The sequence below is a fragment of the Dromiciops gliroides genome, chromosome 1 (assembly GCF_019393635.1).
Source record: "Dromiciops gliroides isolate mDroGli1 chromosome 1, mDroGli1.pri, whole genome shotgun sequence".
NCBI classification, from domain to species: Eukaryota; Metazoa; Chordata; class Mammalia; order Microbiotheria; family Microbiotheriidae; genus Dromiciops; species Dromiciops gliroides.
In genome coordinates, this window is record NC_057861.1 from 599,900,841 (window position 1) to 599,926,476 (window position 25,636).

The following is a 25,636-nucleotide window of genomic DNA, read 5'->3' on the forward strand; positions in this document are numbered from 1 at the left end:
TAAAGTTCCCACAGTTCACATTCCTTCCTTCAACCAATGGTCCTGATACCCAGTCTGTCCACAGGTGGTGGCACCCACAATCAGTTCACCGGTGTGCCAGGAGCAGCTGGTAGAGGCTGGGCGGTTGGTGGCTAAGGCTGTGGAGGGCTGTGTGGCAGCATCCCAAGCAGCTACTGAAGATGGGTCTCTGCTTCGGGGTGTGGGAGCCGCGGCTACTGCTGTAACCCAGGCCTTGAATGAGCTGCTGCAGCATGTAAGAGCCCACGCCACAGGAGGGCGCCCTGCTGGACGCTATGACCAAGCCACGGATACCATCCTCACTGTCACTGAGAACATCTTTAGCTCCATGGGTGATGCCGGTGAGAACACCCCATGAAAATGTCACCACCTCAATCCTTAGATCTTTACTGAATGAGAGAACTAACCCTTCCTTAAGGGTCCCATACATCTTCTTCTGAGAGATAATCTCCGTAGAATACTAGTGAACTTGTTCCCCAAGATCCCTGCTAAGGACCCTCTCCTGACAATCCCAGTAAGACTCCCTCTGGTTTAAGGCACACACAGATAAGTCCTCAAGAAAACCACTCATTCCTCTGTCTCTAATTATCCCTAATAGGTCCCCTCTGAAGATCTTTTGTGAGATCCCTCTCTCCCTCCACCCCACCCCACCCCCACAGTATTCTCATATAGTCCTTCAGAGACTCTTCCCCTCAGTTTGAGAGGGACTACCTGCTACTTCTGTAAAATGAAGGGATTGGTCTGCTTGACCTCTGAGGGCTTCCTCAGCTCTAAATATACATTTCTATGGCTTTCCCTTTGGCATCTCCCCTGGAGACTTTCAGATAAATTCCTTGACCCAACCCTGAGCCAGTTGAGATTCCTTCTTCCTAATGAAATGGATTTCAGGTGTCGCCAACCTGTTCTAAGATCCCAAACTTGAGAGGACAGACCTATCAATTCCTCTCCCCTGTACCTTCTCAGAAGGTCCTTTCTTCTCCCTTTGTCCCTTGGCTCCAGCTTCCCCATGCTGAATCACATCCCTGACCCTTTCAGGAGAGATGGTTCGACAAGCCCGAATTCTGGCCCAAGCAACTTCTGACCTGGTCAATGCCATCAAGGCTGATGCCGAAGGAGAGAGTGACCTGGAAAATTCACGAAAGCTGCTCAGTGCAGCGAAAATCCTGGCTGATGCCACAGCGAAGATGGTGGAGGCTGCCAAGGTATTGCTTCAGGATTCTAACAGGCACTTCCTTTGGGCCTTTCATCTCCTGTAGGCAGAACCCTATCCAGGCCCAGGAAGAATGTAGAGGACAGAAGAGAGGCAGCCCTTGATCTGTGGGGGGCCTGCTAAGAAAAGATAGCCTTGAGACAGGGCCCTGGTCCTCAGGTCTAGGGAAAACAGACTTCCTAATAACGGGCCTTCCTGTACAGAGCACTTCAGTGTTCAGGGCGCGCTTCCCTCACGACAGGTCCTCATTTTACAGGTGAGAAAGTAGGTGCGAGGAGAGATTAAATGGGCCTGCCAAAATAGTATGAGGTGCCAAGTGCTTGTGCTACACCACATCTAGAAAGCAACGTGAATAAAGTAAAAAGACTAAGGTGCAGGTGCTGTCTGTATTTTAGAGGGAGGTTCTTCACCTGGGAGGTCCCTGTACCAATGAGATCACAAGTTAGTTTCATCCCTGTCTCTTTGCCTAACAAGAATAGTCGCTTTAGTACTTAAAGAACATGGGAGCACTCTTTCCCCAAATCACAGCACCTTCTATGCATGAGCTGTTGTTGTTTAGTCATGGCCAACTCTTTGTGACCCTGAACCATACTGTCCATGGGGTTTTCTTGGCAGAAATACTGGAGTGCTTTGCCATTTCCTTTTCCAGCTCATTTGACAGAAGAAAAAACTGAGGCAAACAGGGTGAAGTGACTTGCCCATGGTCACAAAACTAGTAAATGTCTGAGGCCAGATTTGAACTCGTGTCTTCCAGGCCCAGCAGTCTGTCCACTGAGCTACCTAGCTGCCTCCTCTGCATGAGTAGACAGTTTAATGAGTTGTGTTTAACACCCCCCCCACCCACCTCCCCCCCTCCCAAATCATCACATGGTGGCCCCACCTTCTGATGAGGAGCTTCTCCAAGCTTGGGTAATCTGCCCAGCATAGTCATGCCAGCCAGAGCTTGTTCTCTGCTAGCATAGCCTTCAGGAACACAGGGTCACCTCTGCTAGGATGAGGCCTTAGGGGATAGCTTTCCTGGGAAACTATGGGAATAGGCAAGATGAACTCCTAAACAAAAAAGGAAGGGGCAAGTTTACAGAGGTTTCACAGATTCTCGAGGGAAGCTATCTCAGGACTCCAGACAGCATCCATAAACCCCGCAGGGATGCTTTTAGCACTAGGTTGACTCCCAGCCACGCTTTGCTTCTCCTCTCAGGGCTGGTCTGTCTGCACCCATGGTTCCTGATCTTGGGTTTCTCTGTCATGCTCACTGTAGAATAAGAACATGTCTCTTAGTTTCTTTCCTGCCCCTATATTTGAAGTAGGCACATAGGACTAAGAGTTTTTACTCCCAGCAACCCAGGACAAGAAAATAGAGGGGAGGATTAAGGTAAGGGAACCCTAAGGAAATGAGTGTTAGGTAAAAAATAACAAATGAGAGAAAAGTTACTATAAAGTTACAAGAAGTTTCACTGTTGGAATGATCCCTGTTATTCATTAGACTGTAAATGGAGCTAGACCTACCCTCTCTCATGTCTTCTCTTGACTGCCTCACTTGACCGATCTTTTTGTCTTGTCCACCTCTGAGAGCCACTCCCTATCAATAATGACACGTGCACACACTCATACACACTTCACTTTTCGACCCCATATGGAGCAGAGACACAGGACTGTAGGTACAAGGTGTCATTGTGGTATAATACATGCCATACAGAACTGGGGGTCAGGACACAAGTCTTAGTTCTGGCTCTTGCATGAACTACATGACCTTGGATTTTGTCATTTATAGAATACAACATCTGAATTAGGTCTGAGGTTTTGAAATAGATGACCTCTCTGGGCTCGTCTGGCTCTGCCATTCTAAGATTTTATAAATGAGCTGCATCTGCATTTCAGGAAATGTCTTTCTTGATACCTTCCCATTTCACACAGGAAGGTCATCTCAGGACATGTCCTGACAAAACCCTACCCAGTCCTACCTGCCTGGGGGTGGGGGATAAAAGGGAGGGCTGATGCTCATTCTCACCTTCTTCGGGAAAGTGGGGATTGCATCCTATACACCCCCTCATATCTTTTTGTAGATTCTCTAGAAGCTTTTTATGGAAGACAGTGGGACCCAAAGGTGATGGTGTTAGGTTGTTACAGTTGCTAAGGACTGAAGTAGGATTTGTTCAGATTCAGAGACACTTACTCTCCTTAGGTTTCCTGCTTCCTTCTTCTCTTGCCAATGCATGCAGGGTGCCCAAGGCTTTTCTTCAAGGGATGCCAACTAAGCAAGTGATAGATTGAGATGGAGTCAATCAGGGAAGACTTCATGGAGGAGACGGGATTTGAAACCATGTAGGGGTGTGTGTGAATGGTCAGAGGTGTTACTAGCACAGGGTGATAGAAAGAAGCTGACCATTTATCCATAAATCTCAGGGGGCAGCTGCCCACCCTGACAGTGAGGAGCAGCAGCAGCGGCTACGGGAGGCAGCTGAAGGCCTGCGCATGGCAACCAACGCAGCTGCCCAGAACGCCATCAAGAAGAAGCTTGTGCAGCGGCTGGAGGTCAGTGGGAAAGAGAGTCAACTTGTGGGAGTGGGGGAGGACCCAGGGACGTAAAAGAGGAAGGCCTGGGCAGGAGTTGCGGGGAAGACCTAGGGAAGGAGAAATCATGAGCAAAAGAAAAAGGAGAACTTGGACAAAGGAGGACTCAAAAGAGAGGAAGACTTGGGGTGTTTGGTGAGACCAAGCAGGGGTCCCCAAAGGGGGCGGCCATATCATGGGATAGCTGGGTCAGTCCTAAGGCTGATGGAAGGGGACGGGGAGGTGGCCCGGAAAGGGATTAGTCCTGACTGCTTTCTCCTCCTAGCATGCAGCCAAACAGGCTGCAGCCTCAGCTACGCAGACCATTGCAGCTGCTCAGCATGCAGCCTCTGCTTCCAAGGCCCCCGCTGGCCCCCAGCCTCTGCTAGTGCAGAGCTGCAAGGTGAGACCACAGCAAGCTTTGGGGAGTAGGGAGTGTGAAAGGGGTTGGGGGGGGTCTCCCTGTAGCCCATCTGTAATGAGGGGCTAGGATAGTCTCCTGACCCTGCCTCATTCCGTGGGGAAGAAGGTTGATGGAATTCTCCTGTGCCCCCCAGGCTGTGGCAGAGCAGATCCCACTGCTGGTGCAGGGTGTCCGAGGGAGCCAAGCCCAGCCTGACAGCCCCAGTGCCCAACTTGCCCTCATTGCTGCCAGCCAGAGCTTTCTACAGGTATGGAACCCTCCCTCCCTGTTGTGCTGTGCCATGCCAAATACTCTCCCTTTTCTCGTGCCCCTTTGGACCCTGCTTAAGACCGACCTCCTTGGGAACACCTCTCATGTACTTCCTACAAAAATCTGTGACTCTCCTTTAAGGCAACTCACGGCTCACTCTGTCCATGTGTTTGCCCATTGTGTAATGCCATCCCTCTAACCAGAGAAGGATGGCATTCTCCAGGCCCTCTCCCCCATGAGGACAGTGTCCTTGCTATCTCCCCAGCCCTCAGGAGGATAGGGTGGTATCTTCATTCCCATGGTGTCACCCCTGTTTCTCCCTCTCCAGCCAGGAGGAAAGATGGTATCAGCAGCGAAGGCATCAGTCCCCACGATTCAGGACCAGGCATCAGCCATGCAGCTGAGTCAGTGTGCCAAGAACCTTGGCACTGCCCTGGCTGAGCTCCGTACTGCTGCTCAGAAGGTGTGATGGGCTGGGGATGTCATGCCTGCTGGGCGGAGAAGAGTAGAGGAGACTGGGTGCCGGTGTTGGGAAGACACAGGATACAAAGGAGGGAGAGCTGGGAAGCCCAGGCTTCAGTGAGGGAAGAGGAAGAGAGGACACGCTGGAAGGGCCAGAGGAGGGATCTTTCCTGGTGCCTGACAGCCTCACACACAGTAGCCCCTCCCTTCACCCTGAGCCCCTCCCTTTCTAGGCACAAGAGGCCTGTGGGCCCCTGGAAATGGACTCTGCATTGAGCCTAGTACAGAGCCTGGAGCGTGACCTGCAGGAAGTCAAGGCGGCAGCTAGAGACGGCAAACTCAAACCCCTGCCCGGGGAGACGGTGAGGACCACCGCCCCAAGCCCCAGGTCCTCCAATCGTACCCCCAATTTCCCCTCAGATCTTGGAGATCCCATTTCCAATGCGCTTGACCCTCCCCCACCCCAGGTGACTCCAGTTCCCCTTGCCGCGGAGGCCATAGAGGTCCCCTGAGTCTTCTCCATCTCTCTTCCAGATGGAGAAGTGTGCTCAGGACCTGGGGAACAGCACCAAGGCTGTGAGCTCCTCCATTGCCCAGCTCCTGGGAGAGGTGGCCCAGGGCAATGAGAACTACGCGGGTATGTACACAGAGGCGGTCAGGGAGCAGTGACGGAGGGGAACAAGGCGGCTCAGTGTGGAGCCGAGGGGGAAGCAGGGGGCCCAGCACAGACCAGGGATCCTCTCCCTCCAGGCATAGCGGCCCGAGACGTGGCAGGAGGATTACGTGCGCTGGCCCAAGCGGCAAGAGGGGTGGCAGCCTTGACGTCCGAACCCGCAGTGCAGGCAGCCGTGCTTGACACAGCCAGTGACGTCCTAGATAAGGCCAGCAGCCTTATTGACGAGGCCAAGAAGGCGGCCGGCCGGCCCGCGGACCCCGAGAGCCAGCAACGATTGGCCCAGGTCAGGCGCAGGAGAGGGCACGGGCCGGCTCCTTCCCCGGGCCACAGATAGCAGCCTGTCCTTTTGAGGATAGAAGTGTCTGCTGCCCCTGCTTCCCCGACTCCTGTTTGTCCGTATTGTTGGTCATGGTCAAACTGGCCAGGCCTGGCTAAACGCTGTAGAGTCGCGCTTTCAAGGTTAGCTGTTCCAGTTCTCTCCCAAGCTCAGGGCAGTTTCTTCAGTACCATGTGATTAGTCTCACTTCACTTTGTCTTGCTGTCGAGCCCCTTACCTGCTCTGCTCTTCTCCTGGGCCGAGTGGACGAGCCCCTGGGGTATTGCCACAGTAACAACCATTTCTCCTTCAGGTGGCAAAAGCAGTGACTCAGGCCCTGAACCGCTGTGTCAGCTGCCTACCAGGCCAGCGTGACGTGGACAATGCCCTGAGAGCCGTTGGAGATGCCAGCAAGCGCCTGCTGAGCGACTCGGTGAGGAGGGGGATTGGGTGGGGGGAGCCGAGAGGCTGACAGACCCCAAGCCTCCAACACACGGAACCTCAACTCCTTTACCTCCCCAGGGCCCCCACTGCTCCCTTCTGCCCTGATTTCATCTTTCTCCAGCTTTCCCCAACCTCCCTCCAATTTCTACCCTCATTTTCCTAATTTTCTCTTTAGACTTCCCCAGTTCACCTATCCTGTACCCACCTTTCATCCCCCAACCAACCCTTTGACATACTTTGTGTCCCTTTCCAGCTTCCCCCAAGCACTGGGACATTTCAAGAGGCTCAAAGCCGATTGAATGAAGCAGCTGCTGGCCTGAACCAAGCAGCCACAGAGTTGGTCCAGGCCTCCAGGGGAACCCCCCAGGATCTGGCTCGAGCCTCTGGCCGCTTTGGACAAGACTTCAACACCTTCTTGGAGGCAGGCGTGGAGATGGCTGGACAGGCTCCGGTACGGAAAAGAGGATACAAGGACTGGCACTAGTTTCCTCTGGGATTCAGAGGACACCTGGCTGACCATAGATTGGGGGTGGGGGGATCTGAAAAGAAGCACCCATGGGAGACATGCTGCTCCCCTCACCCTATATACCTGTGTCTTCACTCTCCCAAGAAGCCTAACCCCCTATACATATCTTACACACACATACGCTTCCCCCCAAGGAAAGGGTAGGACGAGAAGACATATGACAGTCCCCCTTCTCTTTCAATCCTTGGACAGAGCCCAGAGGACCAGGCCCAAGTGGTATCCAACCTGAAGGGCATTTCCATGTCATCCAGCAAACTACTACTGGCAGCCAAGGCCTTATCCACAGACCCTGCTGCCCCCAACCTTAAGAGTCAGCTGGCTGCAGCTGCCCGGTGAGAGAATGGACATGGGGGTAGGACCAGCACTGGACTGTGTATGTGTGGGGGTGGGTCAGAGCAGTGTAGGTCTAGCTGATGTCTGGAGGAAGGACAGGAAAAGGCTTGAGAGGAGATCAGATGAAGCCTTGTTCCTTGGGATGGAGGAAGGAGGAAGGTAGATCCACAAGAGAAGTCTTGGCTCATCCAGTGTAAAAAGCAAAAGGGATGAACCTGGTGGAGGTAAGGTAGGAATTCCTGGGTTAGAGAGATACAGGAATGACCTCTGTATTTCCCTCTCCCTATCCAAGGGCTGTTACTGATAGTATCAACCAGCTCATCACCATGTGCACCCAGCAGGCACCAGGTCAGAAAGAGTGTGACAATGCCCTTCGGGAGCTGGAGGTGAGGTCTCTACCAGTGGGTGTGTTTCGAGGGGAGGGTGTCTTTTGGGGTATGGAGAGTTGAGGATCCTTGCGGTTTAGGGTGGAAATGAGGCAGGGGGATGGGGGGCGAGAGGGGACAGGTTAAAGAAGTTAAGGCTTCAGATTAAAGAAAACAAAACAAAACCAAAGAAACTGAAGGCTTTCACATGCCCCTCTTTCTCTCCCTATCCCAACCCCAGACTGTACGAGAGCTCCTGGAAAACCCAGCCCAGCCCATTAATGACATGTCCTACTTTGGCTGCCTAGACAGTGTCATGGAGAACTCTAAGGTAGGTGGGAAAGGGACCCAGGAGAAGGAATGGGCCAGGAGTTGAGACCTATCTAGTCTGCTCTCTGAAGGCTGGATTTGAAATATGTTCCTAGGTCCTGGGTGAGGCCATGACTGGAATTTCCCAAAATGCCAAGAACAGCAACCTGCCTGAGTTTGGAGAAGCCATCCGCACAGCCTCCAAAGCCCTCTGCGGCTTTACAGAGGCAGCTGCTCAGGTGATCTCCCCTGCCCCGACCATGTGGGCTCCTGGAGCCTGGCCAAGCTCCCTCCCGCCCAGCCTGCTCCCCTGAATTCCCCCCCCCAACCCCAGAGCACCCTGGGATGCTCCCCAGCCATTACAGGAAGGTTGGAGTTGGTGAGGTCACCCTAGAGAAGCTGTATTTTCCCCAAAGTATGAGTGCCCTTTTGGGTCAGGTCAGTGTGCACCAAACAACTTGCAGCCATGGAGAAGATACTCACAGATCGACTATCAAAATGAAACTTCAGTGAAGTTGCAGCAGTAAAGTGTGAAACCATCTTGCACAGCCAATTTAAATGGATATAGTACAGACTGATCTGAAAAGCCACTTAATTCTATTTCCACTCTTGCCCATCACTGCTTGGCACAAAGGTTTAGTGGGGAGAGATTCGTCCTGCCTGCTCCTACAATAAAAGTCCCTTTGAAGAGAATACTGAAGACAGGTCATCAGCTCATTAAGCCTGCTCCCTTCCCTTTCACACCAACCCTTTTCCACTCTCATCCTTTTATTCTTCACTCATTATCTCCAACTCTCTTTGCCTTTCTACCCCCAGGCCGCATACCTGGTTGGCATCTCGGACCCCAATAGCCAAGCAGGACAACAGGGGCTAGTGGAGCCCACCCAGTTTGCCAGAGCCAACCAGGCAATTCAGATGGCTTGTCAGAGTCTAGGGGAACCAGGCTGCACCCAGGCCCAGGTAACTTGGGAAGGAGGCTGGTGGTAGGCAAATAGGAAGGGGTGTGTGGGCCTTAAGGACAGTAGCCCATACAAAGAATGGGGCGGCACAGGGCAAGCCAAAAGAAGGCGTATGGTAGCAGAGACAAAGAAGAGCTAATAAAGACACCAACCTCTGCCCCCTCTCCATCACAGTGCCTCCTGATGAGTGTCCATTTGTGTTGTCTATCCTGTCTTCCACCATTAGGGAGAAGGGGTGTTTAGGTTCCTATTACTGATGGCTAATCCATCCTCTGATAGAGAGGAGAGAAGACCCAGGTTCCTTTTCCTGCCCTCCTGACTATGTGAGACCTTGGTCAAGTTACCTTACTTCTAAAAGCTGTTTCCCCCTTTGTAAAGTGAAGGGGGTGGACCCGCTTATTCCCGAGGTCTCATCTGGCTTTGAATTGTAATTCCTTATATGTTTTCCATGAGTGTCTGTGTCCCCAGGTGCTCTCCGCAGCCACCATTGTGGCGAAACACACCTCTGCACTGTGTAACAGCTGCCGTCTGGCCTCAGCCCGCACGGCCAACCCAACGGCCAAGCGACAGTTCGTCCAGTCAGCCAAGGAGGTGGCCAACAGCACCGCCAACCTTGTCAAGACCATCAAGGTTTTCATGCCATTCTCCCTCCCAGTCCTCCTCCCAGTATCCTCTCTCTGCCTCCATTTCCCGTGTCCTGTTCACCATCACGCCCAGAGCCCCCGTGTGGTTTTCCTAACCTCCCCTCTCACACAGTCCCACCTGTCTCAGACTCTAAAATGGGGGAGATGATAAGACTCTGCACACCCTGTTTCTAATGCCCCAAGCTCTGTTCCCTTAGGCACTGGATGGGGCTTTCACAGAGGAGAACCGGGCCCAGTGCCGAGCAGCCACTGCCCCCCTGCTGGAGGCAGTGGACAACCTGAGCGCCTTTGCAGCCAACCCCGAGTTTTCTAGCATTCCTGCCCAAATCAGCCCTGAGGTGAGGGGGCGAGAAGGGGGATGGGGGCCCTGCGTGGGCGTGCCTCCAGCACCCCCTCCTTCTTTTCCCGACCGTGGTGCTCCTCTGCCCTGACCACTGCTTCTTCCTCCCAGGGTCGAGCTGCCATGGAGCCCATAGTGGTCTCGGCTAAAACCATGTTAGAGAGTGCAGGGGGACTGATTCAGACAGCCCGGGCTCTAGCAGTCAATCCCCGAGACCCCCCTCGCTGGTCAGTGCTGGCTGGACACTCTCGTACGGTCTCGGATTCCATCAAGAAGCTCATCACTAGTATGAGGTGAGATCACAGTGGGCAGAGAAGAGGAGGCTCCTCATTGGTGCCCCAAAAACTAGTGACCTGTTGGGTGGATGTGGAGACGAGGAGGGAAATGACTTGAGAGGACATGGCCTCCCCAGGGACAAGGCTCCAGGCCAGAGGGAGTGTGAGGCAGCCATTGCAGCCCTGAATAGCTGTCTTCGTGATCTGGACCAGGCCTCCCTTGCTGCCGTCAGCCAGCAGCTTGCACCTCGAGAGGGCATCTCACAAGAGGTAAGGCAGAGGGACACATTCTGACAAAGCTTGGAGATCAGACGAAAGAAGGTTGGGAGGATGGGGGGGGGGGTGGCAAAGTGAGGGGGGAGTGTAAGAGGTCACTAGACCCAGGGGTCAAGGGACAAGACCCTTCAAGAATCTAGAATCTCGTGTCTCCTTCCCTGGCTCAGGCCTGGGCTCTCTCCATCCATCTCCCTTAGACGACAGGATCCTCCCTCTGTCTCTCTGTCCCGGGTCAGTAGTAAGTGCTCACGCTGCTGGGCCCCTCCTTTCCAGGCCCTGCACACTCAGATGCTGACGGCAGTACAAGAGATCTCCCACCTCATTGAGCCACTGGCCAGTGCTGCCCGAGCTGAGGCCTCCCAGCTGGGGCACAAGGTACCTGGGAAGGGGGAGTTAAGGGAAGGTACCTGGGATCTTCCCAGTCCAGGCTGACCCCTTGCCCCACCCTACCTCAGGTGTCTCAGATGGCCCAGTACTTCGAGCCACTGACCCTGGCCGCCGTGGGCGCTGCCTCCAAGACACTGAGCCACCCCCAGCAGATGGCACTGTTAGACCAGACCAAAACACTGGCAGAGTCTGCCCTCCAGCTGCTCTACACAGCCAAGGAGGCAGGGGGCAACCCCAAGGTATGGGGGAGAAAGCATGGAGTGTGGGGGGAGGAGGGACATCAAGAAAGGATGACCCTTCTCACTGCTGCCCCCTCATTTTTTCCCCCTTCCAATCTCCAAACAGCAAGCAGCCCACACTCAGGAGGCTCTGGAAGAGGCTGTCCAAATGGTAACAGAAGCTGTGGAAGACTTGACGGCTACACTCAACGAAGCAGCCAGCGCAGCCGGCGTGGTGGGGGGCATGGTGGATTCCATCACGCAGGCCATCAACCAGGTGCCTACATTAGTGGCGTCTAGGTCACCCACCCTGGGCTGGGCAGTTTCTTGGCTCAGCCAGAGGCAAGCTCTGAACTCTTTTCCCCCTCCCTCCCCTTCTCCCAGCTTGATGAAGGACCAATGGGAGAGCCGGATGGTTCCTTTGTGGACTACCAGACCACCATGGTACGGACAGCCAAGGCCATAGCAGTCAACGTACAGGAGATGGTGAGTGCAGGAGACACTGTGGGGTGAGCCTGTGGAGGGGCAGGGAAGAATTGTCTTGCTATGACCTCCCCTGCCACCTTCCCAGGTGACCAAGTCAAGTACCAGCCCAGAGGAACTTGGCCCTCTGGCCAACCAGCTGACCACTGATTATGGCCGCCTCGCCCTACAAGCCAAGCCTGCAGCCATGGCTGCTGAAAATGAAGAGGTAATGGAGATAACAGCTGGGACCCTCCCCTCTGTGACCCCCAGCCTATGAAACCCTGTCATGTTAGCTACTTCGTGCCCACCTGTCATGAGCCTCCTTTGTGATACTCCCCAGAGTAGCAGGCTGGGGCTCCCTCTGTGCCTTGGTGGCTGCCACCCAAGCACTTGAGACTCCCTTCTAAAACATTGTCCCATCCCTTTTCTGGGGACTAAATATTCCCAAGTCAGTCATCAGAGCAACTAGAAATTCTTTTTGCTACAAGTAGATGATCTGGACACGCATTGACTCCTCAGGTCAGTCACTGAGACAGACTGGAGAGTCCAGCCTATTCTAGCTTGGTCCCCATCTCCCCTAGATTTCTTGATTGAGTCCCTGTGCCAACATTGAATTTGTCCATGCCCTTCTGAGCCCTGGGCTTTCTCTCCCTTGTTTCCTAAAAAATCTTTCTCAGATTTTAATTTCTCCTCCCTCTGGGGCAGCTAGGTGGTGCAGTGGATAAAGCACTGGCCCTGGATTCAGGAGGACCCGAGTTCAAATTTGACTTCAGATGCTTGACACTTACTAGCTGTGTGACCCTGGACAAGTCACTTAACCCTCATTGCCCCACAAAAAAAAATTCTCCCTGTTTCTATTCCCAGTCCTACTAAGTTCTCTCTAGAAGCCTCTGAGAACCTCTAGATTGGGTTTTTTCCCCTTCCTTCATTAGTTTTCTTGGTCTAATCCTTATCTCAACAACCTGGGCTGGAGTTGCACACTCCCCCTCTCACCCACTACTGCCTTCCCAGACATAATCTCTTTTTATATCAGTATGATATAGTTGGAAGGAATTCCAGCCCCAGCACTTAGTGGCCATGTGACTAGTAGCTAGGGGGCACAGTGGAGAGCACTGGCTCTGGAGTCAGGAGGATCTGAGTTCAAATCTAGCCTCAGACAGTAGCCGTGTGACCCTGAGCAAGTCACTTAAGCCTGTTTGCCTCAGTTTCTTCATCTATAAAATGAGCTGGAGAGGGAAATGGCAAACCACTCCAGTGTCTTTGCCCAAAAAACCCCAAAAGGGGTCACAAAGAGTCAGACATGACTGAACAAGATTGTATGCAAGTCATGTAACCTCTCTGATCTCTGCTCACTCTGTGAAATGAGAGGGATAACACTTTAACTATTTTCCTCAAAGGATCATTGTGAGGAAAGCACTTGGTAAACATTAAAAAATGCTGCATACAGCTAGGTGGTGCAGTGGACAGAGCACCAGCCCCTGGATTCAGGAGGACCTGAGTTCAAATCTGCCCTCAGACACTTGACACTTACTAGCTGTGTGACCCTGGGCAAGTCACTTAACCCCAATTGCCTCCCCCCCAAAAAAAAAAAAATTCCACATAACTGTAAGGAATTAGTTAGCCAGTGTTCAGTTGGCTTGGACTTGTGCTTCCTCCATCTTGTCATTGTCGTCTTCTTCCCCATTCCCTATCCTCGGTCAGAACAGAACTCTGCATTTATATGTGTGCCTGTGAGCATAATACATTTTCCCAAGTTAGGATCTTCTGCCTCCAAGATAACATCCCAGAAGATAGATGGCATGGGGCTGTGCGGGTTTGTTTGGTTTTTCCCAACCCCTCAGCTTCTGTGCCCTCATGTGCCCTGAATGGTCACTGTTGTGACTGTTCTGTGACCCACCAGGTACCTGGGAGTTTTCCCCTGGCCCTTTGCACTTGGTCCATATGAATCCCTGGTAGCTTAGGTGGCCTCCAAGAGATGCCCATGCATTCTCTGTATCTCCTCTTCTGTTTGTTCACAGATCGGTGCCCACATCAAGCATCGTGTGCAGGAGCTGGGCCATGGCTGTGCAGCCCTGGTCACAAAGGCAGGTGCCCTGCAGTGTAGCCCCAGCGATGCCTATACCAGGAAAGAACTGATGGAGTGTGCCCGGCGTGTGTCTGAGAAGGTAACCTCCCGGGCCCGTGGTCGCCTCCTTAACACCCTGCAGCCATGTGGCAGCCCCCCCAAGCAAAGCACCCTGCCCATCAAATCAGATGACAGAGGCCTCTCTTCCCCAACCCCCCCAGGTCTCCCATGTGCTGGCCGCCCTCCAGGCTGGAAACCGTGGCACCCAAGCTTGCATCACAGCAGCCAGCGCGGTGTCTGGCATCATTGCAGACCTCGACACCACCATCATGTTCGCCACAGCGGGAACACTCAACCGTGAGGGTGCCGAGACCTTTGCCGATCATCGGTGAGGAGAGCCTGGGGATGAAGAGGAGGGTCGAGATGGTTTGGAAGGTGGACCCAGAAGGAGCCAGCGGGCTTTGTAATGGGAGAAACTATTTCAAGGGCGCCAAGAGAAGAGGAGGGAAGAGTGGGGATGAAGAGGGGCGTAGGGACAGGGCAGGCTAAAGCAGGCTGAGGAAGCGCTCGGAGGCTCACCATGATTCTCCACTCAGGGAGGGCATCCTGAAGACTGCAAAGGCACTGGTGGAAGACACAAAGGTGCTGGTACAGAATGCAGCCGCCAGCCAGGAGAAGCTGGCCCAGGCTGCCCAGTCTTCTGTGGGCACCATCACCCGCTTGGCTGACGTGGTTAAGCTAGGTGCAGCCAGCCTGGGCGCTGAGGACCCTGAGACCCAGGTACTCCCCAATGCCATCCCTATCCCTGACTAGACTGTGCCTCCACCCACCCAGTCACCCTGAGCTACAGCCTCTGTTCCACACACAGGTGGTCCTGATCAATGCAGTTAAGGATGTGGCCAAGGCTCTGGGTGACCTCATCAGTGCCACCAAGGCTGCAGCTGGCAAAGTGGGAGATGACCCTGCTGTGTGGCAGCTCAAGAACTCTGCCAAGGTGGGTAGGGAGAGAGCAGTGGGGGAAGGAAGGAGGAAGGAAGAGCAGGACCCTCACACTCCTCCTGGGCTTGTCTCCTCAGGTGATGGTAACCAACGTCACGTCCCTGCTCAAGACGGTGAAAGCTGTGGAGGACGAGGCCACCAAAGGCACCCGGGCTCTGGAAGCTACGACAGAACACATTCGGCAGGAGCTGGTGGTGAGGGGGCCTGGGATGGCGGAGTCAGGGCTTGTTAAATAAGTATGCCTGGAACTTGGGAGCGGTCCCACAGCAATGCACATCCAGCATTCTTCACACACGCACATGACTTTCTTTACCATCAAACTGGGTCTGCCACACTCACATCCGAATCTTGGAGAGTCTGGTATCTGTCCCTACCGTCCTGCTGTCCTGAATGCCTTCTGACCAGCAAGCCCAGGGCCTGTCTGGTCTCACATCCCTTGTCATCCATAGTCTGTGACCCTGGTGACCCAGACCCTCCTCGAAGCCCTTCTCCTTCCGCTTCCATGACTCAGCGGGGTCCTTTTACCCTCCTCTGACCATTTTCTCTGTGTCCATTGCTGGCTCCTCTTCTCGCCCCCAAGGGCATTACCCATGGTTCTATTCTGGGTCATCCATGTCTTTATACATGTATGTGTGTTTGCGTGTATTACATGTGGAATATGTGTGTTTATACACATGTACAACATGTCTGTTTCTGCATGTATGTGTATTCATAGACACACGTGCACACACTCTTTCTTTGATCTCATCCCACTCCAGCAGCTTCAACTTTCATCTCTATCTAGCTGTCTCCTCAGACCATATACCAAACCACCTTCTCTCCCAAGTTCTAGATCCACATGTCTATCAACACATGGATGTACCTTCAACAAGTTCAGAAATCATCATCTTTGCAGCCAGACTCCCCTAACTCTCCTATTTTTTTTACTACTCATACCACCATCTTTTCAGTATCCAGTTTCAAAAGCATCGGTTATCTTGACCGCCTCTCTCTCTCCCTCTCTCCCCCCCCCCTCTCTCTCCCCCCCCCACCTCCCTTCCCTTTTTCTTTCTCCTTCTCCCCACATATAATCACTTGCCAGGTTTTGTGCGGTCTTCTTTCAAAATCTCTCCGTCAAAATCCATCTCCATCTTTCCATTCATTCCTACTGCTGGCATCTTAGCCCATTCAAGCCACCCTTGCCCTCTGGTCTGGACCTTTTATCAGCCCCCTAACTGGCCTTCCTGTCCCACTCCCCAATCCTCCCATACACAGCTTCTAAATTAATCTTGTGAATTATTCATATTACTTCCCTGCTCAGAAATCTTCACTGACTCCCCATTGCTTATCAAATCAAGTCCAGCCACTTGATCCTTCTTTTTAAGACCCTGACCATGGCCCAAATCTGCCTCTACTCCCCTGCACGGACCCTAGGCTCCGGCCAAAGTGAACAGCATACTCTGCCTCGTGCCCTCCTGTTCCTGTGCCCTTGTGTGAGCCATTTCCTCCTGAAATGCCCTGCTGTGAAAAGCCCGCCCATCACGCCAGGCCCATACACAGTACCCAGAGTGCTCATTGCTGGGGATACAAAGAAGGGCAAAAATCACTCCTGCCCTGAAAGAACTTACATTCTAATGGGGAGACCACATGTAAATAACCAAATATAGTCACGGAAGGAAATCTCAAAGGGGAAAGTCACTAACAGCTGGGGAGACCAGGAAAGTCTTCCTGAAGTGTGTAGTATTGACACAAATGCCTTATGGCTGATAGATCGGAGGAAACTTGGGGAAACCACAAAACTTCTCTTCCCATTTCTATCCTACAACCACTGCCACCAGCCCCTCCCCAAACTCCTCTCCAGCCCCTACCAGTTCCCTTTGCATATTCTCTTGTGACACTTCATAGTAAATCTTTTTTAAATACTAAAATAATTTTTAAAGGCAAGAAAGGCTGTAACATTATTAGGAATATTACATGTCTTCTCTCCCTGAATTGACTAACTTCTTTCTTGTGTTAAAATCTTTAACATCATTGTATCTTAAGTTCAGACAAAATGTATGCACCTTCCAAGTAGGAATTGTTTCATTCTTTGTACGGTCATCCCTAGTGCCTAGTATGGTGCCTGGCAACAAAACAGTACTTAATAAGGATTGGTTAATTGATTAATGCCTAGTAAATGTTATTGAAGGAATCAATGAATCCACATGCCTAGCACCAGAAAGTACCATAGAGACCCTGGTAACTGAGCTATTGACTCCTCATTAGAATCCATGGCAAGAAGAGAGGATTTGAGGGACCCTGGGTTCCATCCTGGTGCTGCTACTTAACTCTCTGACCTTGAACAAATCACTTCCTCATTCTTAGTTAACTTCTCCAGGCTCCATTAACATCACAGTCTCCTTGAGCTCCAGAACATGCTTTTCATGACTTTGTTCTCCCTGCAGGTTTTCTGTTCCCCAGAGCCCCCTGCCAAGACCTCCACCCCAGAGGATTTTATACGAATGACCAAAGGTATCACCATGGCCACCGCCAAGGCTGTTGCTGCTGGCAATTCCTGCCGCCAGGAAGACGTCATTGCCACAGCCAACCTGAGCCGCCGTGCCATAGCAGACATGCTACGGGCCTGCAAGGTGTGCTAGTGGCAGAGAGCTAGTGGAGGTTGAAGGGCCCACAGGGAAGGTGTCCTGGCTGGGGGATGAATGGATGGAGCAGCTGTGGGACATCCCCTGATAACGATTTTTTTCTCTGGGGAAACAGGAGGCTGCCTATCACCCTGAAGTGGCCCCTGAAGTACGACTCCGGGCTTTACACTATGGCCGTGAGTGTGCCAATGGCTACCTCGAGCTGCTGGACCATGTGCTACTGGTGAGGGAGGAGCTTCCAGGCCTCTGACCACCCCCTGCACTTCACCTCCGCTGCCTTCTCTGGCATTAGATCCCTGAACCCCCTCAGCCCTTCTCCCTCACATCTTCCCCCTGCCTCTGAGGATCACCAGTCACTTATGTGAACCTCCCCAAGTACCCATCCTCCAAAAATTCCTGGTGCCTTCCAGAATGTTGCCTCCCCCCAGCCTAAGATTCTTTACTTCTGTCACTTTCTCCTCTTCATTTGCTTCTGTCTCCATCCCTCTTCCAACATATACATATTTCTTCTTCCTCTTTCATTATTCTCACTCATTTCTTCTCTCTTCATTCTTCATCCTTATCAGCCGGTGAGTGCCTCTTACCCTCACTGCCTGGATGACAAGTGAGGGCATGATGGTTGAAGGGTTTGCAGTGATGGGTCTTGAAGGGGGGCATGATGTGTGTGTCTGTGCGGTGAGTGGGCAGAGGGAAGGGGTGGTAAAGTTTGAGGGGATGAATAATGAGGGGGAGGCGTGAAGAGGGGCTCATGTGCATCATGAGGGTCTAAAGTTCCTGGGGGGAAGAGTTGGTTGGGCAGGACCTGGGAATCTGATTCCCATGTAAACCACCACCACAGACCCTGCAGAAACCGAGCCCAGAACTGAAACAGCAATTGACGGGACATTCAAAGCGGGTGGCCGGCTCCGTCACTGAGCTCATCCAGGCGGCCGAAGCCATGAAGGGTAAGGAAGGACACCAGGGTTGGGGTGGGAAGCAGCGCTGCAGCTCAGCGTGGGCCACCCTCCTCCTCAGGGCTCATTGAACCATTCAGATCCAGAAAGAAACATGGCTGTGGGGGGCGGCTAGGTGGCCCAGTGGATAGAGCACTGGAGTCAGAAGGACCTGAGTTCAAATCCAGCCTCAGATGATTGACTCTTACTAGTTGGGTGACCCTGGGCAAGTCACTTAACCCCAACTGCCTCACCAAGAAAAAGAAACATGGTTCTGCCCCTGCCCCGCAGCCCTGCTGCCCTGCTGCCCACCAGGTTTTCCACACAGGCTCATGGATCAGTGGGCCGGGTTCACTCCCTGCAGTGTTGCTGGACTGCTTGTTCTGCCCTCCCCCTCCCCCCTCTCCTAGGAACGGAATGGGTAGATCCTGAGGACCCCACAGTCATTGCTGAAAATGAACTCCTGGGAGCTGCGGCAGCCATCGAGGCAGCTGCCAAGAAGCTGGAACAGCTGAAACCCCGGGCCAAGCCCAAGGTCAGCCCCTCCTCATCCCCCCCCCCATGCTCCCTGCTTCCATTGCCATACACAGCCCACCTCGAGCTGTCCCCCGTTACACCACCGAGCCATCTTGTCTCCCATCCCACATACTCCAGTCTCCTCTTACCCTGCAGGAAGCGGATGAATCCCTGAACTTTGAGGAGCAGATCCTGGAAGCTGCCAAGTCCATTGCAGCTGCAACCAGTGCCCTGGTGAAGGCAGCATCTGCTGCCCAAAGAGAGTTGGTGGCTCAGGGGAAGGTAAGGATTTAGGGAAGGATACCATCGGGGGGAGGGGGGACGTGTTCCTTTCATTGTCCAGCCCTTCCTGTCTGGGGACAGCATGGGGCACCAGATACCCTCTCATCCCTCCCCACAGGTGGGTGCCATCCCAGCCAACGCAGTAGATGATGGGCAGTGGTCTCAGGGCCTCATTTCTGCTGTAAGTACCCAAGATGCATGAGACTTTGGGGGTCAGGTATATTCCAGGACGGGGTGCTAGAGAGAAAGGGGCAGATCTGGATCTGACCCCTGCTCCTCTGCCCACACCAGGCCCGGATGGTGGCTGCCGCCACCAATAATCTGTGTGAAGCAGCCAACGCGGCTGTGCAGGGTCACGCCAGTCAGGAGAAGCTCATCTCATCTGCCAAGCAGGTGGCTGCCTCCACGGCCCAGCTGCTCGTGGCCTGCAAAGTCAAGGCTGATCAGGACTCAGAGGCCATGAAGCGGCTGCAGGTGAGAGCCCTCCCCTGTACCTCCTACAGCACCGGACAGCTGCTTGATTTGCCCCACTCTGGACTCGCCCTTTTCCTGTGTATGGGTCTCCTACCCCACCCTCTGCACCTAAGGTCCCCTCCTCCCCGAGACCACCCCATCTCTGGGCTACAACCTCATCCCAGCATGCCCTCCTCCCAGGCGGCAGGCAATGCAGTGAAGCGAGCCTCGGACAACCTGGTGAAGGCGGCACAGAAGGCTGCAGCCTTTGAGGACCAAGAGAATGAGACGGTTGTGGTGAAGGAAAGGATGGTCGGAGGCATTGCCCAGGTGAGAGCTCCCTCTGAGGGAGTGGTGGGGGAGGAGGGAGAGGAGGAGAGGCCAGTGCCTGTGCCAAGGCCAGCCCTTTCCCCTCAGCTGAGCCAGCTCTTCCTCCTCCTTCCCCCAGATCATTGCAGCGCAAGAGGAGATGCTCCGCAAGGAGCGGGAGCTGGAAGAAGCTCGGAAGAAGCTGGCCCAGATCCGACAGCAGCAGTACAAGTTCCTGCCTTCAGAGCTGCGAGATGAGGGACAGCATTGAGAGCAGGAACTTCTATTTAATGCAAACCCAGGCCAGAGACTGTGCCCACCAACTGCCTGCGGCCCAAAGCCTCGTGCACCAAAAGGGCTCCGTCCCCGGCACTCCCAAAGTGCCTGCCACCCCTGGGGCCAGGCCTTGCCCGGCACCACCGCACGTCCCCTTGCCCCACTCCTGTCCAAGTGCCTTTGTGCCCTAGGGCTCAGCCCAGCCCTGGGGTCCCCTAAGTGCCTAGCCCTTCTCAGAGTATTAACGCCGCCTCCAAGAGTATTAACGTTGCTGCACCTCGCACGGCCAGGGTCTGCACCGGCCCCGGCCTCGCCCTCAGTGACTCTCAGCCAGTCCCCACCAGCCTTGAGTCCGCTCACCTTTTCTGATACTGTTCCTTCTACCCCAGCCATGTGTGGGGGCTGCAGGAGTCACCCCCCCCCAATAAAGGTGGTTCTGCCGCCAACTCCCACCTGGTTCTCTGAAGTTGCTGCCCTCTACCCCGGGAGGCTGGAGTTTGAGGGGAGAAGGTACCTCACTAGAGCAGCCTGCCCTCACAGCCGGCTAGCGTGCATTAGTTGTGGAGGGGAGGGACCAAGGGACCATTCTGTTGACTGGAATCTCCCTGACCCAAATACCAAACACCCCAACACATCTGTCTCCATGCACGTGCACTCCCCAGCCTGGATGATAGAGGCCTTAGAACTGAGGTTGACAAACCTTTTTATCTTGATTCTTCCTCACCCGATCCTCACCACAGCCATACCCCTTGTCACCCATTCCCTCGTTTTCCCTCTTGTGTGCTCCCAGGGGCATGCATGGAGCCAGTGCTCTGTATCCCTGACCTCCTATACCATCGTCACCCCCCACCCCAACCATGCCTATTATCCTGCATCCTCACAAGGCATCAGTTTCTTGGAGCTGAGCAATTGGATGACAGGGTAGAATGATGGAGCTAAAGGAACCAAGTTTGACTCCCAGCCCTACTATTGAGTAACCATGTAGCCGTGCCACAGAGAAGAGTGTTGAATTTGAGTCAGGCAGCCTTGGGTTCCCGCCCCAACTTGGACACTTAATTAGCTGGGTGACTCCTGGGTGGGTCTGCACTGAACCTTCCTCACCTCTAAGGTCTCAAGGGCCTAAAGCTAGGATTCTGTTACCCCCTCTCGGCCTCAGTTTCTTCATCTGTAAAATCACAGGTTGGGTTCTGAAAGGGACATCAAGCCCCTTCAGCTGTCATCCAGCAAAGCCTGACTCCAGCCCTCATATTTCCCTTCAACCCTGGTTTGTGAAGTGTACCCCACTAAGCCAAAGAAAAGGGAAAGTGTCATCTTACTTGGATGCCTCTTGTGACTTTTCATGCCTTTCTCTGGATTCATACGCTGTCTGGCTGTTTCATCTTGTTCTCACAGCACCAGCCCTCAGCCAGGGGAGAGAAGTAGCTGGGCCTGAGGCTCCTGGGTTCCTCTCCACCATTCTGCTGCCCCATTTTCCACTGAGCACTAAATGTCACTACCCAGACTGGCTTCATCTGCCACCAGTCTCCCAAACCTCTTATTAAAACTATCCGGGGGCGGCTAGGTGGTGCAGTGGATAAAGCACTGGCCCTGGATTCAGGAGTACCTGAGTTCAAATCTGACCTCAGACACTTGATACTTACTAGCTGTGTGGCCCTGGGCAAGTCACTTAACCCCCATTGCCCCGCAAAAAAAAAAAAAACTATTCCCTTCACATGCTGGTCTCCCCAGTTGTTAAAAAAGCACTTGAGGGCAGGCAGCTAGGAAGCACAGTGGATAGAGCACTGCCCTGGATTCAGGAGGACCCGAGTTCAAATCCAGCCTCAGACACTTGGCACTTAGTAGCTGTGTGACCCTGGGCAAGTCACTTAACCCTCATTGCCATGGGGGATGGGGGGGAAGCATTTGGTCAGCTTTTACTGTGCAAAAGGTTCTTTAGTGTAAAAAAGATCCATGAACCCTGGATACTGCACTCTCAGACCTTAAAGTCTAGTAGGAGAAAGTATGGAAAACAGGCAGAAAACAGGAAGTGTCATAAATTTGAGGTTTATAGCACTCTTGCTAGAGGGGATAGAAAGTTTAAGATGCCTTCAAAAAACCTTACCTTCTAATAGGGGAATTAAGGTACAAGCAGCTAACTAATCCAGACCATATGATAAAATAAGTGAGAGTTGCTGAATTGTGGAATGGATATGGCTGGCTTGGGGGATCATGGGAAGCTTTATGAAAAATGACTTCTGAATTGCATTTTAAAGGGTTGATAGGAATTAAGCAGGTAATGAGGGAGGACCCCCAGACACACCAGTGTGCAAAGATGGAAGCAGAAGCGTGTCAAACTACACTAGTTTGATGGAAGCATGGGGTAGTGTGACATCAGATTATGGAGAACCTTACGTATCAGGCAGAGGAGTTAGAATGTACCCGGTTGTTCAGTCTTTTTTCAGCTGTGTCCATCTCTTCATGACTCCATTTGGGGATTTCTCTTTTTTTGGTGAGGCAATTGGGGTTAAGTGACTTGCCCAGGATCACACAGCTAGTAAGTGTTAAGTGTCTGAGGTCGGACTTGAACTCAGGTCCTCCTGACTCCAGGGCCGGTGCTCTATCCACTGCACCACCTAGCTGCCCCCATTTGGGGATTTCCTGACAAAGATACTGGAGTGGTTTGCCATTCCCTTCTCCAGCTTATTTTACAGATGAGAAAACAAGCAGACAAGGTTAAATGACTTACCCATTGTCTGAGGCCAGACTTGAACTCAGGAAGAGTCTTCCTGACTCCAGGCCCACCAATGGGCCACATAGCCACTCTTAACAGTGCCCCCGGGGCAGCTAGGTGGCACAGTGGATAAAGCGCTGGCCTTGGATTCAGGAGGACCTGAGTTCAACTCCAGCCTCAGACACTTGACACAACTAGCTGTGTGACCCTGGGCAAATCACTTAACCCTCATTGCCCTGCCAAAACAAAACAGTGCCCCCAGAGGTCTCTCTTTGGCCCAATGCTATATAACTTTTAAAAAATTAGTGACAATTATAGATGGGCGTATTTATCAGATTTGCTGATGATGTTGGGAGGGATAACTAACAAGTCAGATCAAAATCCAAAAAGATTCTGACATGCCAGAATGAGCTAAATAAGATGAGGAAGGCAGAGCTAGACAGTAGTCCCTCTGAAAAAGTTTGGGGGGGGGTAAGGGAGTGGAGAAGAGTGTCGGTTAAGTGCAAACTCGATGTGAGGTGGCTGCCCCAGAAAGCTAATACAAACTGCTCTGAGACATTGCATCTATACCCAAGAAGGCATAGTCCCAATATATTCTTCCCTGGTTGGCCCGCATCTATGTTAGCCAGTTGAGCTCTGGGTATGACATATTAGGAAGCCAGTTGAAGCATGTTCATAAGTGAGTGATCTGGATGGCAGAGGAACAGACAATGCTCAAACATCGGGGGTGGGAGGACAATTGAAGGGCCTCAAACAGAAGCCTAATGTCCATTTGTCAGAAATATTGTATAGGAAGTTCTGGGTCAAGTGTGCCTTTGAGGTTCCTGCCAACTCTTAATTTTTGATTCTGCAATACAGAAGAGCTGAGCAAAGGAACGCCATGATTGGGTATTATATAGTGGAAAAAATTCTGGCTTCAGAATGAAAAGTTGAATGTGAAGGGAAGATCTATTAGGAAGCTATAATGAAATCCAGGCCAGTGGTAATAAGTGCCTACATTGAGGTGATAATGGGAATAGAGAAGAGCAAATGGATACAAGAAGTGTGGGGGAAATGACATGGAGGGGACTCTGCTAACTAGATGGGGTAAAAGAGTGGAAAAGGTTAAAAATAAGCTCAAAACTCCAAAACTGGGAGATGGGGTAAATGGTAGTGCCACAAGCAGAAATAGTGGAGTAAGAATTTGGGAAAGAGGGGGAGGGGAGGGAACAAACATTAATTAAGTGCCTACTATGTACCAGGCACTGTGGTAAGTGCTTTGCAAATGTTATTTCATGTGATCCTCATAAAAACTCTGACAGAGAGGTACTATTATTATCCCCATCTTACAGTTGGGGAAACTGAATCAAAGGTTTTTTGTTTTTGTTTTTTTTAATTACCTGACCAAGGTCACACAGCTAATAAGTGTCTGAAACCATATTTAAACTAAGGTGTTCCAGACTTCAGGCCCAGGACTGCAACATCTAAGCCATCTATCTAGAAAATAGATTCAGTTTCAGACATGTTGAGTTTAAGGTGATAATGAGACACTCAGGTGGAAATGCCTTGGAGAGTTAGGACTAGTTCAGAAGAAGGAATGAGAGAACTGATAGGTTTTTTGTGTTATATGTAAAAAAAAAAAATTTAAGTAGTCAAAGTAATGGGACTGGATGAGATTTCCAAGGGAGAAAGTACAGATTAGAAATAAAGCTAATTTAACTTGCTGTGTGACCCTGGGCAAGTCACTTAACCCTCATTGCCCTGAAAAAAAAAAAAAGAAGAAAAAGAAAAGTAAAAAGGGGGGGGGGTGCAGCTAAGTGGGGCAGTGGATAGAGCCTTGGATTCAGGAGAACCTGAGTTCAAATCCAGCCTCAGACACTTGACACTTAACTAGCTGTGTGACCAAAACTATAGAATTAATCAATAAAACTAAGAGCTAGTTTTATGAAAAAACCAATAAAATAGATAAAATATTGGTTAATTTGATTAAAAAAAAGAAAGAAGAAAGCCAAATTACCAGTATCAAAAATGAAAAGGGTGATGTTACCACCAATGAAGTGGAAATTAAGTCAATAATTAGGAATTATTTTGCCCAACTGTATGCCAATAAATTTGACAATCTAAATGAAATGGATAAATATTTACAAAAATACAAACTGCCCAGGTTAACGGAAGAAGAAATAAAATCCTTAAATAAACCCATATTAGAAAAAGAAATTGAACAAGCCATTAATGAACTCCCTAAGAAAAAATCCCCAGGGCCAGATGGGTTTACGGGTGAATTTCACCAAACATTTAAAGAACAATTAATTCCAATATTATACAAATTATTTGGAAAAATAGGTGAAGAAGGAGTTCTACCAAATTCGTTTTATGACACAAATATGGTGGTGATACCAAAACCAGGCAAAGCAAAAACAGAGAAAGAAAATTATAGACCAATTTCCCTAATGAATATTGAAGCTAAAATCTTAAATAAGATATTAGCAAGGAGATTACAGCAAGTGATCACCAGGATAATACACTATGACCAGGTGGGATTTATACCAGGAATGCAGGGCTGGTTCAACATTAGAAAAACTATTAACATAATCAACCACATCAACTAGCTGTGTGACCCTGGGCAAGTCACTTAACCCTCATTGCCCTGCAAAAAAAAAAAAAGAAAGAAAGAAAAGAAAAAAAAAAGAAATAAAGCTAAGGGGGCAGCTAGGTGGCACAGTGGATAGAGCAATGGCCCTGGATTCAGGAGGACCTGAGTTCAAATCCGGCCTCAGACATTTGACACCAATATATTCACCAAATGTTCGGTAGATACAAGAATTCGGAGAAGGGGCACTTAGAGGCATAGGGGAAGACTTAGGAGAATGTGGTATAGCAAAAGCCAAGAAGGCAAGACTACCCAGTAACAGTAAGTAGGTGATATTTCAAGCTCTGAAGAGGTCACAAATGAGTACTGAAAAATAGCCTTTGAATTTGGAGATTAGGAGATCATTTTATTGTGAGAGGCATGGTTTTCTAAGGGTTCAGAGAAGCAGGAAATCACAT

General features: G+C 51.6%; 1 protein-coding gene across 7 annotated transcripts in view; it reads left to right on the forward strand.

Annotated features, from left to right (window-relative positions):
• The window catches only part of TLN1 (talin 1), a 40,313-nt gene extending 19,958 nt beyond the window's left edge, over positions 1-20,355 (forward strand). For 5 of the 7 annotated variants that reach the window (XM_043965360.1, XM_043965401.1, XM_043965368.1 and 2 more), the window contains 40 exons: positions 65-359; positions 1,054-1,220; positions 3,632-3,760; positions 4,065-4,181; positions 4,336-4,449; positions 4,780-4,914; positions 5,147-5,275; positions 5,448-5,550; positions 5,664-5,872; positions 6,219-6,338; positions 6,603-6,800; positions 7,068-7,207; positions 7,501-7,594; positions 7,815-7,904; positions 7,999-8,121; positions 8,699-8,842; positions 9,310-9,471; positions 9,683-9,823; positions 9,937-10,118; positions 10,238-10,370; positions 10,650-10,751; positions 10,832-11,002; positions 11,109-11,258; positions 11,366-11,467; positions 11,553-11,672; positions 13,465-13,611; positions 13,733-13,899; positions 14,108-14,291; positions 14,380-14,505; positions 14,588-14,704; positions 16,934-17,119; positions 17,247-17,354; positions 17,698-17,700; positions 17,970-18,075; positions 18,474-18,598; positions 18,736-18,861; positions 18,980-19,042; positions 19,153-19,335; positions 19,516-19,644; positions 19,763-20,355. In XM_043965360.1, coding sequence (XP_043821295.1) covers positions 65-359; positions 1,054-1,220; positions 3,632-3,760; positions 4,065-4,181; positions 4,336-4,449; positions 4,780-4,914; positions 5,147-5,275; positions 5,448-5,550; positions 5,664-5,872; positions 6,219-6,338; positions 6,603-6,800; positions 7,068-7,207; positions 7,501-7,594; positions 7,815-7,904; positions 7,999-8,121; positions 8,699-8,842; positions 9,310-9,471; positions 9,683-9,823; positions 9,937-10,118; positions 10,238-10,370; positions 10,650-10,751; positions 10,832-11,002; positions 11,109-11,258; positions 11,366-11,467; positions 11,553-11,672; positions 13,465-13,611; positions 13,733-13,899; positions 14,108-14,291; positions 14,380-14,505; positions 14,588-14,704; positions 16,934-17,119; positions 17,247-17,354; positions 17,698-17,700; positions 17,970-18,075; positions 18,474-18,598; positions 18,736-18,861; positions 18,980-19,042; positions 19,153-19,335; positions 19,516-19,644; positions 19,763-19,894 — 5,472 coding nt within the window. In that variant the 3' untranslated portion in view covers positions 19,895-20,355. The remainder of the gene's footprint in view (positions 1-64; positions 360-1,053; positions 1,221-3,631; positions 3,761-4,064; positions 4,182-4,335; positions 4,450-4,779; positions 4,915-5,146; positions 5,276-5,447; positions 5,551-5,663; positions 5,873-6,218; positions 6,339-6,602; positions 6,801-7,067; positions 7,208-7,500; positions 7,595-7,814; positions 7,905-7,998; positions 8,122-8,698; positions 8,843-9,309; positions 9,472-9,682; positions 9,824-9,936; positions 10,119-10,237; positions 10,371-10,649; positions 10,752-10,831; positions 11,003-11,108; positions 11,259-11,365; positions 11,468-11,552; positions 11,673-13,464; positions 13,612-13,732; positions 13,900-14,107; positions 14,292-14,379; positions 14,506-14,587; positions 14,705-16,933; positions 17,120-17,246; positions 17,355-17,697; positions 17,701-17,969; positions 18,076-18,473; positions 18,599-18,735; positions 18,862-18,979; positions 19,043-19,152; positions 19,336-19,515; positions 19,645-19,762) is intronic. The other 2 variants (XM_043965394.1, XM_043965408.1) reach the window with 2 other exon arrangements.
• The last annotated feature ends 5,281 nt before the right edge of the window (positions 20,356-25,636 follow it).